General features: G+C 63.7%; 1 protein-coding gene across 1 annotated transcript in view; it reads right to left on the reverse strand.

Moving 5' to 3' along the window:
• Positions 1 to 405: 405 nt before the first annotated feature.
• Positions 406 to 17,715, reverse strand: part of ARID1B (AT-rich interaction domain 1B) — a 303,856-nt gene continuing 286,546 nt past the window's right edge. Inside the window, exons 13-21 of the mRNA XM_056126314.1 lie at positions 17,254 to 17,463; positions 15,793 to 15,997; positions 13,576 to 13,714; positions 13,263 to 13,435; positions 9,528 to 9,678; positions 7,112 to 7,205; positions 5,268 to 6,051; positions 4,657 to 4,787; positions 406 to 2,234 (exon numbers count right to left, since the gene is read on the reverse strand). Coding sequence (XP_055982289.1) covers positions 513 to 2,234; positions 4,657 to 4,787; positions 5,268 to 6,051; positions 7,112 to 7,205; positions 9,528 to 9,678; positions 13,263 to 13,435; positions 13,576 to 13,714; positions 15,793 to 15,997; positions 17,254 to 17,463 — 3,609 coding nt within the window. The 3' untranslated portion in view covers positions 406 to 512. The remainder of the gene's footprint in view (positions 2,235 to 4,656; positions 4,788 to 5,267; positions 6,052 to 7,111; positions 7,206 to 9,527; positions 9,679 to 13,262; positions 13,436 to 13,575; positions 13,715 to 15,792; positions 15,998 to 17,253; positions 17,464 to 17,715) is intronic.

A 17,715-nucleotide genomic window follows, 5' to 3' on the forward strand; every position in this document is an offset into this window, starting at 1 on the left:
GAGCATCTTTTTACCATGACTTTCAAGTCAATTTGCTCCCTCCCCCCACCCCAAATGCAATACAACATGGAAAAGAACATTAAAAAGGAAAAAAAAAATCCGTGAAAAACAAAAAGTGACCTTTGAATGCACTAGACAGCAACTTTGGTTAAAAAAACAAAACAAAACAAAACACCCCCCCAAAAAAAAACAGAAACAAACAAACAAAAAAAAACACCCCCCCTCCCCCGCCAAATAAAAACAACAAACCCAAAAGGATGTACTTATACACACAGACGGCAAATAGTAATTTCATCACTGTTCGAATTATTTCTTTAATTCCCAATTGGTAAATAGTGAATGGGGCAGAGGAGCAAAGATTCTTTGTTGTTGTTTTTTGTTTTTTTTTTGTAGTTGTTGTTGCTGTTGTTGTTTTTTCTCTTCCTTCTTTCTACGCTGGATGAACGAGAACAGAAAAGAGCCAGGGACCCGGGAGCCCGGGCCTCCACCGCACATGCGCCTCCTCACGGGGGTCATAACTGCCCGATCTGAAAGAGAACGTCACACACCACCGAGGCCACCAGCGAGTTCAGCACGGCCGAGATGGAGATGTCCAGCAGGCGGCCCTCGTGCAGCAGGAACTCGGAGCGGTTCTCGTCCACGCGCGCCATGGCCAGCAGCGCCTTGGCCGCCCGGCACATCATGTCCACGCTGGGCGGCTCGAGGGGCGGCGGCTGCATGTGCAGGAGGTTGTGCTGACCCTGCTGGTACTGGGCCATGGTGACCCCGTCCTCCAGGAAGCTGATCAGGCTGCCGATGCTGCCCTTCTGCACGGCTATGGCCCGGGCCGCCAGCGCGTCCCCCTGGGCCAGGTTCGACAAGAGCGCCATGGACATCTCCCGGCACACCGGGTTCTTGCGGTCCCCCACGTACCGGACGAGCGTGGCGTAGAACTTCTCCTGCCGGCTGAAGGGCGGCGTGGCCAGGATCAGGTCCACGTTATTGTCCTGGATGCTGAGCTTACAGAGGGTCTCCAGCACGAGTCTCTGCGGGGACAGCACGGAGTTGGGCCCCACCGTCGGGAAGGGGTCCTGGGCCTCGGCCGACGGGCACACCATCCAGTGCAGCAGCCCGTCCAGGACCGGCAAGCAGATGCTCTCCGTGTACGCGGACAGGTCCAGCTGCCCCGAGATGTTGGCGAGCGTCACCAGCGTGTTGTCCCGCAAGACCTCGAGGCAGTCCCACCACCACTCGCCCTTGCTGCAGGCCAACCCCTTGTCCTCGTCGTCCTCCTTCTCGTAGGTCTGCGGGGCCCGCTTCCTCTCGGGGTGCTCGTGGTGGAGGAGGATCAGCTTGCCCAGGATCAGCACCAAGCCCGGGTGTTTGGACATCTCGGCGTCGTTGCCAGGCACGAAGGACAGGCTGCGGACGATGTTGGACACGCAGATGCAGCGCTTGGCCAGGGAGTCCTGCCAGTGGGCCACGGTGCACAGCGGCGCCTCGTCCCGGCTGCGGGGCTCGTCCTCCAGCAGCCGGATGTTCCGGTGGCTCTTGGCCTGGTGGATGCCGAAGGGGGGGCCCGGCGGGGCGTCTTCGGGCAGGGCCCCCGGGCGCGCCGACAGCACGTCGTCGATGGTGGCCACGATGCCCCTCTCGGGGGCCGGCGGCGGCGGGTCGGTGCCGCTCTCGCCTCCCCCGGCCGGCTCTCTCTTCCTGCCCGCGGGGCCCGGCGGGGCAGGGGGCGGCCGCCGCCGAGGGGGGATCTCCATCTTGCTCTCGAAGTGCGTCTGGATGTGCTCGGTGGTGTCCCCGCCGCCCAGCTGCCAGTGCAGGAGCCCGCTGTCGAACTCCTGCACGCGGCCCAGCCGGGCCGAGCGGTCCACCACGAACAGGTTGTTCTTCTTGACGATCTTGATGGGCAGCTTGTCGAACTTGCTGGCTTGCCGGGGCTTCTCGGTGGTGGTGGCTGTGGCGGCGGCCTCGGGCGAGGGCGGGGTCCCCGTGCCCTTCTCCTCGCCCGGGGCCGGCTTCTCCTGGTCTTCCTCCTCGTCCTCTTCGTCCTCGTCCTCCTCGTCCAGGCAGCCCGCGTCGTCGTCCTCCCGCCCGGAAGCCTCGGCCTGACCCTCCTCTTTCCTCGCCGCGTGGTCAAGTGCTTTTTGGCTGGGGTCGCCCACTTCATACTCCATCAGGATTCCAAAAATGTCAATCAGGCATTTCCTAAAGTACTCTACTAAAAGTTCGAGAAATCCAGACAACTGGAGGGGGGGGGGTGGGAAGAACAAGAAAAAGGACAATGTCATCACGGCCAGCGTGACAGGAAAGGCTAAAAACCCCCAATCCTGGCGGCTTGGCATTGCACAGCCAGGATCACTTCCTGACATCTTAATTTTTTTGGGTTTTGGTTCGATCCGGAGAGACACACCAGGGGACGGATGTGACAGGAACTCAACCCACGGTGGCATACTTCTCACCCGCAGCTTACCTCCTACACTGTCAACCAACCCTGAAACTTGCTGGATTTTTTTTTTCACCCTTGTTTGCTCTGAGGCCACACTGTGCAGCGGTGCTCAGGGCTGACTCCTGGCTCTGTGCGCGGGGACCCTTCCTGGCAGGCTCAGGAAGATGGATGGACCCGTATGGGGTGTCGGGGACTGACTCCGGGTCGGCCGCACTTAAGGCAAGTGCCTTCTCCGGTATATACTATCGCTCTGGCACCATAAACTTGCTGGACATTTTCAGATATTACTGATAAGCTGGAGGGTTTTTTTTTTGGGGGGGGGGTGTCACACTTGGCGATGCACAGGGTTTAGTCCCTGGCTCTGCACTCGGGAATTACTCCTGGAGGTGCACAGGGGACCATTTGGGATGCTGGGAACTGAACCTGGGTCGGATGCATGCAAGGCAAGTACTGCTGTACTATCGCTCCAGCCCCTAAGCTGGAGATTTGCTCTCTGCCTCTCCCCTCTAGCCAAGTGAGGATATAGTGGTTAGGATGCCGTGGGGACATGGATTGTAGAAACTCATTTGCCCCCAGGAGTGTGTCCTATCATACAGCCGAGACTCCCTTGTCCAGACTTTATGGTTTTTATCCCGGAAGTCACAGGTTACTCCAATTTACATTCTCCATATCTCTTTGGGAGAAGATAATTCCGGTCACACAGTTGTTTAGAAACACAGAAAAACGAAAGATCAATCAGTTTAGTGCCTGACAAATGAATTAGGTTTCCGAAAATGTGATCTTACATTTCACTGCTTCACAACTCCACCTGAAAGGCCTCCCCCCACCAAAAACCAACCAACCAACAAAACCCAAAGTTGCTACTATGAAAATCAGGAATCAGCTTTTTTTTCTTAAACACGTGTTTGGTTTTAAAAACCCAATGAACAAAGAGCAAACCGACCCAACTGTGTGTGGTTGGGAGCGGTCCAGACCGTCCTAGGATGCTCAGGAGGACAGGGGGTGACTATGCTGTGATGGGGGCTCTCAGTGGTGACTCACGACTCGCCCCTCCCCACCCCAAGGCTGCCAACCTCCAGAGGGGCTTCGAAAGACTAAGGAATGCGGGGGCCCATTCTGCATACTTTTTCACAAGGAGGGATCTGTCTTTACTCTCCCCACTGAAAGTTACTTTTCCCTGCAAAGGGGCAGCTGGGGAGGCAACTGGGGCTGTGACTCACACTTCAACCTGACACAGGGTGAAGGTTTTCATGCTCCCGGTGCACCTCCCAAGGCGGGTTTTCTGTCAGAGCAGCCCGTCTGCTCAGCTCTGTGAGCTGAGCGTGATCTCCTGGGTGCTGACAAAGCCGGGGGGGCTGGTCACGGGGATGGACCCAGCCCTGGCCTCAGTGGGACCCGGGGCAGCTTCTTCACCACCAGCAGCCCAGCTAGACAGACACATGGGGGCCGTGACGGCGCTGGCTTTTGGGTTCTGACGCTTCCTTTGAAATTCTGCGACTCGGTTGACTCTTGAGCATTTTCCCTACAAGCTGGCAAGCTGGTCCCCACTTCCTATTCCCAGTGGCCAGGCAACAACCGTGGCTCCCAGAGTGGGTGTCACGGCTCCAACCCGGGAGAGACTGGGACGGCTGGGGGGTGGAGGTGGAGTGCCACAGCCTCGGGAGCACAGGGAGGCTGGTGCTGTCCCCCCCCCACCAACTCCCCCACTTAGGGCAGGCGGCTTCCGGGGGCTGGTGAGTGATTCTGTTTCTGAAACGGTGGCAGCCGGCTACGGAGCTGGGGGCGTGTGGGCGAGGAGTGTCTCTGAGCATCAAGTGGAGCAGGGGGAGGGTCTTTAAAGGGGGGCTGCAAAGGCATGTGCGGGGGAGGCAGGCTCTGGGCCTGCAGTCACTGTTTCAGCAGCTGGGGGCCAGCGGCGGGCGCTGGCCGTGAAGATCACGCTATTCTCTGGCACGCACACGCTTCTGCGGGCACACAGGTGAGCCCTGTCTGCACTCCGAGGCCCTAACCTCAGACTCCAGACGGGTCCCCGCTGGTCGGACTGCTGAGATTCCTCACGGTTGCTGTCTGCTGCACACACGGACACGGTTTCCCCACAGAGACTCTGGCACGGAGCAAGCCAGCATGCTCCACGGAGCCCCTGCCGGCCCATGACGCCCACCCCGCCCCCTCCCTTGCCCTGGCTGGCCCGTGGCTGTGGGGGCGGGGTCCAGGCTTACCTGGGAGAGGTTGAAGGTCGCGACAGTGCTGTCGTCATACAGGAGGATATTAATAGTGTCCAGAGCCCACGTACTCTCGGCCAGAAGACCTGACTTGAGCGACATCATCACACGCCAGGCCTCAGGGGTAACTGAACAGGGAGAACGGGGGCGCGTGGTGAATCGGGATGCAAAGACAGGAAATAACAGGAAAGAGAAGCGTGTAAGCGCGCGTGTGCGTGTGTGCGTGTGTGTGTGAGATGGGAAATAACAGGAAAGAGAAGTGTGTGTGTGTGTGTGTGTGTGTGTGTGTAACGGGGCCCTCAGGTCTAACACGGGTTCCGAGGAGCAGTCAGGTGCGATCTCCTGCCAGCACCCCCCTGGCTCCGCTCGCTCGGCAGATGACACTGGTGGGCACCAAGGCCAGCCTGGTGGGGCCTGGGCTGGGCGCAGGCAGAACCTCGGGGCTGGGCACCATCACGGAACATTCCGGGCCCCGCTCTTCTCCAGGTGAGCATCTCCCCCACCCCCGCACCCCACACCCCACACCGGACCGCTGTCCAGTCCACACCAGGGTCCCCGCGCACCGTGGGCGTGTGGGCGCCCGGCGGAGACGGTGGGCACGCGCTTACCGATGTCTTTTGAGGTAATCTTTCGCCTTGGTTTCAGGACAGGCTGCGAGGCCTCCACCGAGCCGGGGGGGAAGGTGATCTCCCGCCGGATGGGCGGCGGCTGCGGGGGCGGCCCCGAGACCTGGGCCGAGGGCGCCGTGGCCATGACCTTCTGCATCTTCATGGACGGCAGGAACGGGGACTTGCTCGGGGAGACGCGGCTATCCAGGGAGCGCTGGAAGGAGGCGGGGCTGGGCGCCCGGGAGATGTGGTTTGGCAGTGACGGCGGGTTCTGGTAGGGGGGCTGTGGGGGCCGCGTGATGGGCGGCATGGAGGCGGACGACGACATGTAAGGCTGACGCTGGCTGACGTGGGAAGGCCACTGGCTCTCGTGGTTGATCCTCTGATCGGGGACCATCATCTCATCGGTGCGGTTCATGCCTGGGTAGGGGGGGGCCTGTGCGGGGCCGCCGGGGCCCTGCCGGTTCTGGTAGGGGTAAGGCATATCATTGCGTGCTGCCCACATGCCCTGCTGTGGCCCGTCGCCCGAGGATGAGGGCAGGGGGCCGCCCAGCATCTGTGGCGGGAGCCCGTGCGGCTGCATCTGGCCCGGGCCGGCCATGCGCTCCCGGCCGTAGGGGTAGGGGTACTGGCCCTGCAGCGGCCGCCGCTCGGGCCCCGGGAAGGAGCCCCCGTACTGGTTGTAGAGCTCCGGCTGCTGGCCGCCGTACTGCACGCCGAACACGTCTCCCTCGTGGCGCTTGGCCGGGGGCCCGTACATGCCGTCCATGTGGCGCTTGTAGTTCTGAAACCCACAGATGCACGCGTGAGATGGGGGCGCGGGGCCGGGGGCACCACCCACGTCGGGGGCTGGTGGCTCACGCAGAACCTGCAGAACCTCCCCGAACCAGGGCCCCAGGGCTGTGCTCGCGTGCGGGGGGCACGTGGGGCTGGGGGGGGGGGGGGGAGGATTCCGGCACAGACTCGGCCTCTCCTCCGGTGTGGCCGGGCCTACAGGTGGGCACGTGGCTGGTGCTCCCCCCGGCTGAGAAGGTTCTGGATTCCAGCACCTGCCTCGTGCCCTGATGCGGGGAGGGGTCCCCAGGTGGAGTCTCGCACCCCCGCACCCCCTCCCTCCGCCCTCCCACCCCCCCGGCACACAGCCTGTTCGGGACCCACTGTCCCCGCTGGCTGGCGATTGGGAGAATCTGAGGGGTGCGCCTTGGGCCCCAGGAAGCAAGATTCCCACTTCAGAGCGCCTGTGTTGTGAGGAGTGGGACCCCTCTCCCCAGACCAAAAGCCCATTTCTTTTTTTTGTAGTCACACCTGGCCAAGCTCAGGACTCACTCCAGGCAGGGCCAGGGTGGGCCGACTGGGTGCGGGGCACGGAGCCCGGGCCCGCGGTGCGCAGGCTAGCTCACGGCCCTCTCTCCGGCCCCTCTCACTGATTTTCTTCAGGAATCTTCGCAGACCTGCCCACCCGTGTAGAAACAGCCACGCCCTGGGGGCCCGACACACATTCCTCCATCCCCGTCTTCGCCCCCCAGTCGGGCCCACCCCATGGCCTGCTTGCAGGGCCACCCTCCTGCGAGGCCACACAGTCTGCTGACCTGTGCCGGCATCCGCCACGACACAGGTTGGCAGAGGCGCTCCCCTAGATCTGGCCGTCACTTGGTCCCCCGAGCCCAGCCGCTCTGCAACACTGCCCGGGCGAAATGCTCCTTTCAAACGGCAGTTTCAGGGCTCGAGACTGGGAGCCCCAGGCAGTCAAGTGAGTCCTGGCTGAGCGCCCGGCCCTGGGCCCCATCCGTCGGAGTCTGTGTCCCACCCGGAGGGCTGGTGCCAGCCGCCTGCCACCCACTCACCTGCTGAGGGTACAGGCCAGGCTGGTGCCCTCCATATGGCGGCTGTCCTGAGGGGGGGCCTTGGCCCGGGTACTGCTGCCCGTAGGGTTCATGCCTAGAGAGAGGCATCCAAAGGGAACTTCATTTACCCAGGGCCCCTGGGGCTGGGGTGGGGGGGTCAGAGGCAGAAAGACTGACAGACAGAGAGACAGACAGACAGGGCCTCTTCCTGGGAACCGGCCAGCGAACCCATCCAACCTGGCGGGCAGGTGAGCAGGAGTCCCTGTGCCTTTGAGCCCGGCCCCACCCAGCGCTGAGCGTGCCCAGACCGCGCCCGGCCGCATTGTTCCGTGGGGTATTCACGGGCGCCAGCCGCCACTGGGGGAGTGGAAGACCCATGTTCCACAATGCTCACCCTTTTCGTGGAAGTAACTTCTCCTTTCTTTCTCATCATGAAAAAAAATGCTCGTTCTATTTTTTTTTTTTTGGAGTGGGGTGTGTTTGTGTGTGTCGGTGGGGGGGGGGGGGGGGGGATATCAGTCCATACCCAGCAGTGCTCAGAGGACCATGCGGTGCTGGGGAATGAAACCAGGCCTCCTGTGGGAGAAGCTGCATCCTCTACGGACCTCGCTCTCCAAGCCCTTGAATTTCAGTTTTTAAATCTATACATCAGGGAGGGGCCGGAGCAATAGTACAGCGGGTAGGGCATTTGCCTTGCACGCAGCTGGCCTGGGTTCAATCCCTGGCATCCCATATGGTCCCCTGAGCACCGCCAGGAGTAATTCCTGAGTGCAGAGCCAGGAAGAACCCCTGATCATCACTGTGTGTGACCCCAAAAGACCAAAAAAACAAAAAAAACAAACTTCACGGGCTGGAGCGACAGAGCCATGAATCCACCCTGAGCACCACCTAGAGTGTCCCCCCCCCAAATAAAAAAGTTTCAAACCAGGAACCACAGGGACGATGCATCTATATTTTGGACTTCAGGTGGGCCACAACTGGCAGTGTTCAGGGGCTGGACCCAGGCCTTCCGCACGCAGAGCCTGTGCCCGGCTCACTGGACTCTTCCTCCAGCCCAGAACAGCGACGATCCAAATGTGCCTCCACAAACTCGCGTCCAGGGGACAGACAGGGCACCTGTGTCCCCTGCACGAGACCCGGGAACCAGCGTGTTCCAGAGAGGACAGGGCTCAGGGATGGGCCGGGTGGTACGGTGCCCGCCTTGTGTGTGTGAGCACCTGGGTTTGAGCCCACAACTGCCCCCCCCTTGGGGCTCTCTAACAATGAAAAAAATACATTAAATGTGAAAAAAGGGTGATGGATTTAAAACAAGAACTATCTGAGTTTGGTGAGTCCACTGAACCTGGCAAGAGAGAGGATTCTTGGACTTGCTGCATTTCTAAACGGTGAGAAACAGAGAGACACAGAGTTTGACAGTCACGCGTCCAACAGCGCTGGGACATGCTGACTCTTCACAGCTAGAAGACTCTTCACTAGCTAGAAGTTTCCTTCCCTGGAGAGCAGGGAAGGAACCTGACTACCTGGATACAATCAAGGCCTAACCAGAACGCTCGCTTTTCTTTTTCTGTTTTTTGGTTTTGTTTTGGGGTCACACCCGGCGGTGCTCAGGGTCTACTCATGGCCCTGGTGGTGCTCAGAGGGACCATATGGGATGCTGGGGATCAAGCCCGGGGCCAGCCACGTGCAAGCACTCTCCCCCCCTGTGCTATGGCTCCGACTCACAAGAACGTTCTCTGGGAATGTAACCAGGGGACGGGGGCAGAGTCGCAGCCTCCCTCAGGGAAGGCTGGACACGCTGCCCTAACGGAGGGCCGGTTCTGCTCAGAGAAAGTTCTAGAGAGCTCTTCTGATGGACCTGGGAGAGATCTTCCCTGGGACCAGCCCAGAGGAATCTGTCCGTGCCCGGCGGGCAGCTCTGAACCTTTGCCCTGAGGAAAGCGAGCAACAGCCTCACCCAGCTGGTCCCCTCCGGGGGTCAGCCTGGGGGTCCAGCCAGGGCCTGCAAGCCCTGGCTGCTCCCAGGGGACGGCGAGGTCATCGCGAGCACCCAAGAACCAGGGGGCTCCTGCCACAGCACGCCCTAAGGAAGTAGCAAGGCGGTGCCTAGGAAGAGACCCCTGTGCTGGCTGGCACTGCCCGCCCACCCTGCAGAACATATCCCAGTACTCAGGTTCAGCGGGTGCGGCCCCAGTCATGGCTCCCCGTCTCCGCCCACGTTCTGGAGTTGCGGACCAACACAGCTGCCCCAGGGGCACCGGGCTCCTGGATGCCACACACAGCGGCCACCCAGGCCCCTGCTCTGAGTTACAGGAGCACCCGAGACCGCTGTCCCTGGATGTGGCCGGGGGTGAGCAGGCTGCCCGCGTTCTCCTGAGGTGTGCGTGTGTGTGCACGTGTGGTGTGTGTGCGCGCTCACCTCCGGTCGTAACTGGCTCCGTAGGGAAACTGCTGCCGCTGCCCCATGCCCAGGGCAGACATGGCCCCCGAGGGACTCTGGTTGTACACGTCCTGCATGCTGCTGGCGGGCATCTGTCCCTGCGCCAGGAAGGCCTCACTACTGCCAGGCACTGTGGACGGGAAGGGCAGGGCAGGGGGTCAGGCGCTCCCCAGGTCCAGGCCTCCGCTCACGCCCCTGCCCCCACAAGGGCCGCAGCCACGCCCTCCCTTCGCACCTCGACACAAGAGCCAGAAGGGAGACGCGGCCCCCCTACTGGCTCAAGTTAGACACGGCGGCCATGGTCATAACCCGTCAGACCTGGGAGGTGGCCAGGTGCCCAGGGTTGGAGGGTCTGACATGTGTGACCTCGTGCAAGCACAGTGGGGCCCCCAAGGACAGCTGGGGCGGCGGCAACCTCGTCACAGAGCTGCCAGGAGCCCAATCAGCCACACCGAGAAGGGGTCCTGCAGCCAGCCCCCTCCTACAGAGGATCGACACCATATACCCCCATGACCGCAGATCAGTAGCCACACCCCATGCCCGGGGAGAGCCCTGCAGTCCTGTGCCAGTCAACACCCCCAGAGCCCCATGACAAGGGCGACCCCCGTTAACTACAGCTCACCAGCTGCCGCAGAGCAACTAAGAACCTGGTCTCCAAAGGTGCTGGTCACTAGGGACAGTCAGAGTGTGACCAGGCCAGCTGAGAGAACTCAACTAACAGGCACAGGAACCTGAATCTGTTTCACATGCATGTCCGTGGACATGCTCTGGTCTGGGACCAAGCCCATCAGCATGGTGAGGCAGGAAGGGCCAGAACAGAGCAAGGGTAAGGCAGGAGGGGACTGGGACTCAGCAGGGGTGAGGCAGAAGGGGCTGGGATGCAGCAGGGTTGAGGCAGGAGGGGCTGGGACAGAGCAGAGGTGAGGCAGGAGGGGCCGGGACAGAGCAGGGGTAAGGCAGGAGGGGACTGGGACTCAGCAGGGGTGAGGCAGGAGGGGCTGGGACAGAGCAGGGGTGAGGCAGGAGGGGCTGGGGTGCAGCAGGGGTGAGGCAGGAGGGGCTGGGGTGCAGCAGGGGTGAGGCAGGAGGGGCTGGGGTGCAGCAGGGGTGAGGCAGGAGGGGCCAGGGCGCAGCAGGGGTGAGGCAGGAGGGGCCGGGACAGAGCAGAGGTGAGGCAGGAGGGGCCAGGACAGAGCAAGGGTAAGGCAGGAGGGGACTGGGACTCAGCAGGGGTGAGGCAGGAGGGACTGGGACAGAGCAGCGTTGAGGCAGGAGGGCCCGGGCGCAGCAGGGGTGAGGCAGGAGGGGCTGGGGTGCAGCAGGGGTGAGGCAGGAGGGGCTGGGGTGCAGCAGGGGTGAGGCAGGAGGGGCTGGGGTGCAGCAGGGGTGAGGCAGGAGGGGCTGGGGTGCAGCAGGGGTGAGGCAGGAGGGGCTGGGGTGCAGCAGGGGTGAGGCAGGAGGGGCTGGGGTGCAGCAGGGGTGAGGCAGGAGGGGCCAGGGCGCAGCAGGGATGAGGCAGGAGGGGCTGGGACAGAGCAGAGGTGAGGCAGGAGGGGCCAGGACAGAGCAAGGGTAAGGCAGGAGGGGACTGGGACTCAGCAGGGGTGAGGCAGGAGGGACTGGGACAGAGCAGCGTTGAGGCAGGAGGGCCCGGGCGCAGCAGGGGTGAGGCAGGAGGGGCTGGGGTGCAGCAGGGGTGAGGCAGGAGGGGCTGGGGTGCAGCAGGGGTGAGGCAGGAGGGGCTGGGGTGCAGCAGGGGTGAGGCAGGAGGGGCCAGGGCGCAGCAGGGGTGAGGCAGGAGGGGCCGGGACAGAGCAGAGGTGAGGCAGGAGGGGCCAGGACAGAGCAAGGGTAAGGCAGGAGGGGACTGGGACTCAGCAGGGGTGAGGCAGGAGGGACTGGGACAGAGCAGCGTTGAGGCAGGAGGGCCCGGGCGCAGCAGGGGTGAGGCAGGAGGGGCTGGGGTGCAGCAGGGGTGAGGCAGGAGGGGCTGGGGTGCAGCAGGGGTGAGGCAGGAGGGGCTGGGGTGCAGCAGGGGTGAGGCAGGAGGGGCTGGGGTGCAGCAGGGGTGAGGCAGGAGGGGCCAGGGCGCAGCAGGGATGAGGCAGGAGGGGCTAGGACAGAGCAGAGGTGAGGCAGGAGGGGCCAGGACAGAGCAAGGGTAAGGCAGGAGGGGACTGGGACTCAGCAGGGGTGAGGCAGGAGGGACTGGGACAGAGCAGCGTTGAGGCAGGAGGGCCCGGGCGCAGCAGGGGTGAGGCAGGAGGGGCTGGGGTGCAGCAGAGGTGAGGCAGGAGGGGCCAGGGCACAGCAGGGGTGAGGCAGGAGGGGCTGGGATGCAGCAGGGGTGAGGCAGGACGAACTTCTAGAGTCTGGCAGGGGAGCCCACAACCTCCGCTCCCTGAAGAATCACTAGTTTTTGGTTTTGTTTTGTTTTTGGGCCACAGTGCTGGCAGTGCTCGGGGCTCCCTCCTGGTGGGGCCTGGTGTGGGGTGCGAGGCCAGCGCCTGACTCACTGTACCATCGGTCTGGCTCGAGAACTCATTTCCGTACCAGGGAACAGTGCAGGTCAAAGGGAGTGAGGAAGGCTCTGGCTGCCAGGGGCGCCGGCCACGGAGCGGCTCAGGGTCACGCTCAACTCAGATTCCAACCGCGAATCACCCCCCACACGATCGCCCTACTTTCAGAGTCTGAACACGGACCCCCACACCCCACACCCCACCCATCACACAGGGCGCACCGGGAACGTTTCTCTCCAGCATCTGCTACAGCCTCGGCCTTCACCGAGCTTTGGAACCTGAGCTCCAGTGCGCCCGGAATTCCTGAGATTTCCCGGCACCATCTTTCCTAACCACAAGCAGCGCCCCACGGAGACGGTGGGTCACAGGGCTGGACTTGGCCCTAAACTGTGACATCAGGCGAAAGCCTGAAATCCAATCCCTTCTGCTAGCAATCCCTTCTGCAGAGGCCACAAACCCACATTTCTGAGCCACTTCTTACTTGCACGGGTCCGTGACACGTGGGAACACCGGAGTTTTGGGCTTCCAGTCCCTCCCCACCCTCGAACGCTTCCCCTCCCTGGGGCTATGGCCAGGCTGCCCCTGGGGATCTCTGAGGGCTCCTCCCGCCCTCTGCCACCTCATAAACCCTGCTCGGCCCTCGAGCCTGCATGCAAGCTCGGCCCTGACTCCCTCCTCCCCATGCTCACGCCCAGCCACTGACCTTCGGCTCCTACCAAGCCCCCCACCCCCGCCCAGAGCACCCCCGACTGCCCAAGGCCTCTTCCCCTCCACATGTTGGGCGGTTTGTTTCCCAAAGCGCCGAGCTGGGTAGACAGGAGACGCGTGGCTTGGGGCCGAGAACCATCAGTGACTTGCCCATGACGTGCCGGGCCTGGGCCTGGGCGTGGACCCCCCCCCCCCCGCCCCCACGTCCTCCCGCTGAGTCTATCTGCTGCTCACTCCCCAAACACACTGGGAGACCCCTGCCTGGCTGCCCTGCCATCCCCTCCAGCTCCCTAGACGGCCGGGGGGCACCCCCAGCGCCAAGCCCACGTCTGGCCGTGTGCTGACGGCAGCGACCCGCGGCGGGGGCTGTCGGTGGGGGAATCCCCACTGCCCTCGGCCTGGCCCTTCTTCTGTGCCTGAGTGCCCCCACAACGGTCCGGCCGCAGAGGGGGAGACTGAGGCCGAGAGTGGGGGTCCCAGAACTCACCTTTCCGCATCCCGCCAAAGGGGTCCTTGTTGGGCTCGTAGGGCACCCTGCCCATCACGTCTGGCATGCCCAGGCCCTGCTGGTAGGGGGCGCTCGGGGTCATGGAGTTCCGCTTGGGGAAAGACGACTCGCTGGCGTCGGAGAAGGGGTCGTGCACGCTGACGGTGCTGCTTCTTGGGAGACGAGGAACCGCGGCATGAGGCCCACCCCACACCCGCGAATGCAAGAGGCGTACCCCCAACTCCTGCAAACGCCCCCGTGGCAGGGAGACCCCCTCCCCCGCCGTCGCCACGCACCCCGTCGCGGGGCCTACCTGCCCCCTTGCATCGGGGTAATCTGTCCGTGCGGCGTGGACGCCGGCGTGGGCGGCTTCAGGTCGCCTGGGACCTCGGCCATCGAGTTGCTGCCCGTCGACTGGGGGGTCTGGGGGCCTTGCAGAGATCCTGAGTTGGCTGCGGGGGAGCGCACATGGAGAGAAAACAGGGACCTGCGGTCACCACGGGAGACCCTGGGAAGGGTGACACCGGCCACACTGGGCAGGGCCGAGCCAGGGAATTCCGGCGAGACCATCTGGAGCCCGGCTTGACCAGGGGCTCGAGAAACGGCTTCGCCGACATATTCTGAGCGGGTGTTTATCTTGGGAAGCGAGCAACAGGCAGTGGGACGTAAAGAGGGCACCAGGCCCATACACGTGCCCACGCTGCCCACCAGGGAGGGGACAAGTGTCGGCAGTCAGAGGGGGCCCGGGAGTGAGCAGGGGCACAGCACCGTCAGACCACCCACTGTGCTGTTTCAGGGGAAAGCGCAGAAACCTCGGCTCCGGGTCCGAGGCACTGAGTAGTGGAGTTGAAATCCAACGCTACAAATCGACCGAGCCTGGGGCCTTTGGACATCCTGAGGTCACCGGGTGCCAGCTGCGATGGGCATGGCACTACCCTGACAGCACCGCCGGTCACTGTGATGGCCTGCCTGTGGTCTCTGAGGGCCGTCCTCCCCGGGGCCACGGAACACGAGTCTTGGGGGCGGCCCGCGGGCTCTGTTTCTACTGCAACTCCCTCACACGGGCTTGGAAGCCAATGGCCTCTTCTTCCCACGGAAGTGCCGTTCTGGGGTGCCCCCGCTGGGAGAAACTGGCCCTCGCAGGCCTCTGGTCCTCCTGGATGGGGCTGGGCGCTGCCAAGTGCCCCGAAAATGCCCCTCATCCGGCTCTCTGCTGTGCTGGAGGCGGGAGGCCCAGACACACACCCACCCATTGCCCAGAGCAGGAGAAGCACTGGGGAAGGCCTACCGCCAGCCCGTCCTTCCCCACGCTGCCTCCCAGGGACCACCGGGATGCGCGACCCTCAATGGGGCGGAGACAGAAACTGGTTGCCCCCCTGGGCAAGGCTGGACTCTGTCCCAGGATGGGCTCCGGACCCCAGGAGATGGAACCTCACTGTAGACCCCTTGATGGAAGGCCGTGTGTGAGCCAGGTGTGGCTGACAGCTTGGGGAGGGGATTTCAAAGAGGGTTCTGGGATGGCACCGTGAGGGCATCCAGGCGGGGCAGGGGATGAGGCCACCCCAGGGCCTTTGTTCCCTTCGCATCCGCTCAGGATGCCCTACTTGGATCCTCTGGTGCCAGGCTCTGTGGGCCGGCAAGGACTGTTGGCTCGGTGGAGACTAGCCTGGGGGCCACGGCTACCCCTCTGCTCCCCCCAGCTCCCTGGGTGCCCGGGGAAGTCTCCAGACCCATTTCACAGCCCCGAGTGCCAGGCTGTTTGGGGGCCTGCACGTGGGACAGCGTCCTCCTCCCTGAGTTTTGTCATCCTCCCCCAGCCCACAGTGAGGCCGGTAGGGCTGGGCTCTGATGCTGGGGTGTGTGTGTGTGTGCGCGCGCGCGTGTGTGAGAGAGAGAGAGACACACACACACACACTCCTGTGGGGGCTCCAAGGGTCCGGCCGGGCTCCAACGCTGGTGTGTGTGTTTGTGTGTGTGTGTGTGAGACACACCTGTGGCGAGCTGAGCTCTGACACTGGTGTGTGTGTGTATGTATGTGGGTGCATGTGTGTGTGTGTGTGTGTGCGCGCAAGACACCCCTGTGGGGGCACCGAGGGGCTAGCTGGGCTCTGACGTTGGTGTGTGTGCGTGTGTGTGTGTGGTGTGTGTGTGCATGTGTGTGTGCAAGACACACCCATGGGGGACCGAGCTCTGATGCTGGTGTGTGTGTGTGCGGGACACCCCTGTGGGGGCTCCGAGGGGCCAGGGTTGGCCAGGCTCAGGGGAGGGGGCCCCGATGACCTGTCTCTGCAGGGGCTCTGCAGGCATGGGGGAGACCGGCAGCCAGGGCACCATGTTCGCCCGAAGCAGCCCTGCCCCAGGGGCGAGGGAAGGGGGTCGCGACCCACCAACAAACCCACGGCTGGCCACGGCCACTCATGAACGCCGGCAGCAGGCCGTGAACTCGCCGTCCAGTGCTCCAGAAGCGCTGGCCGTGGGGGCCGGGCGTCTGGCGGTGGTGGTAGTGGGGGTGGGGGGCCCGGGCACTTACCGGGCGAGGGCGGCTGCAGTTTGGGCTGCTTCTTGGTGTCGCCCGAGCTGAAGACCTCGGGCGGTGGCTCCTCCCCGCGCTCGATCTTGCACTCGAAGGCGAACAGGTACTGGATGTACTGCTTCTTCAGGGAGCTGGCCGCGCTGCTGGACGTGCCCACGCTCAAGCTGGTGGCCAGCTCCCGCCACTTCTTGTTCTTGTTGACCTGGGGCGGGGAGGGGGCACAGTCACGCTCCACGGCCGAGACCCCAACGACAAGGGAGCGGAAACTCCGGGGTCTGCTCCGCCCCCCACCCCCATCCCCCACGCCCTCCTCAGCCTTTACAGGGGCGAAACCCATGACATCCAAAGGCTCCCAGCAGCTCGGGCCCCCTGCTGTCCCCTCACGGCTCCCAGCCACCTCCCTGAGCCAGACGATGAACACCCTGGAGGGTGGCCACGCATGTGACCCACGTCCCCCGGACACTCAGGGCCAGTGGGACTGGGCACGAGTGCAGAGAAAGAGGAAAGGGGAGAGGGGTCCAGTGGGGCACTTGGGGTTCTGAACCCCGCCTCAGGAATGGGCTCCGCGGGCAGGCACGTGATGCCCGGTGGCACTGATTGAGCACGAGCAGCTGGCACAGCAGCAGGCTGAGGGCCCTGGCACGGGCAGGGGAGCAGGCTGGCGGCAGAGGCACCCCAAGGCCCTGCCGAGCCCCAGCAGCAGGGAGCCCCAGGCTCTGCTCACCGAGCACCGAGAGCCAGAGCAAAGTCCCAGACCGTCCACCGCAGAGATGGGGCACTCTGCGCCCGGCCCCCGGGGCGGGGAGAGAGTCAGAGAGAGTCTGTGCCAAGGACTCAGCGGGGGGGGGGGGGGGGGGTGGAGGGGTCCAGGTGCAGGGGAACGGGGAGACGGAGGGGCCTGGGTGCTGGCTGGGGAGAGGAGAGAGATCTGGGTGCAGGGGAGAGGAAAGGTGTGGGGGGGAAGTCTGGGTGCGGAGAAGAGGGGAGAGGAGGGGGAGAAAGGAGAGGTCCAGCTGCAGGGGCGAGGGGAGGAGGGGCCCAGGTGCAGGGAGAGTGGAGAAGGGAAAAGTCTGGGTGCAGGGGAGAGGGGAGAGGTGGGGGGTCCAGGCACAAGGGGGGAGGTTGGGGTCTTGGTGCAGGGGAGAAGGGTGTGGATGGCATGAAGAAGGGAGGGGGTCCGGGTCAAGCGCCCCGAAGTCCCCTCTGCTGACCCAGGCTGGCGTTGGCAGGGGTGTGGGGGCACCCTGGGCAGGGCGGCGGGGGTGAGAGCCCCGGAGCTTCCAGTGGGCCGTGCAGGCCGAGGGGTCCTGTGGGCCTGCCCATGGCACTGGACAGATGCAAGCGGGCACTGGGAGATGGAGTCTTAACTGCCGCCCGGAAGTGGCAGGGGACAGAGTAATGTCTGGCCGCTGCCTTCCCGTCCCCCCCCCCCACCCAAAGCCCTCCAGCACCGCCTACCTGGGCCAAGCCCCCGATCTCCTTGACACAGACATAGAGGCGGAACAGGTCCAGGGGCTTCTTGCCCACGGCGGGCAGGCTGGCCACGGGCGAGCCCCGCTCCTCCATGAAGCTCAGGTAGCGGTCCACCCACAGCTTCCGCTCCGGCTCGTTGCCCAGCTCGTACACCTTGGTGATCTTGTCCCCCGTGGTGGTGGATGAGCTGGACTTCTGGGGGGAGGGGCAAGGGGGGACAGGGGAGAGGCGAGAGGAGAGCTGTGAGCGGCCACGGGCCAGGAGCCGTGCACACGTTACCGCGATCACACCGTGCACACGGCATGAGGACGACGACGGGACCATGCGAGCCTGTTGACAGATTCTCCAAGGCCCATGTGCGTGACAGAGCAAACAGCGAGGAAGAGCATCTTTCCGTGACGGGGCATCGAGCCCCAGAGGCCAGGCCCGGCCATGCCCCAAGCCTTG

Source organism: Sorex fumeus, unplaced genomic scaffold, assembly GCF_029834395.1.
Source record: "Sorex fumeus unplaced genomic scaffold, SorFum_2.1 ptg000061l, whole genome shotgun sequence".
In the NCBI taxonomy this organism is placed as follows: Eukaryota; Metazoa; Chordata; class Mammalia; order Eulipotyphla; family Soricidae; genus Sorex; species Sorex fumeus.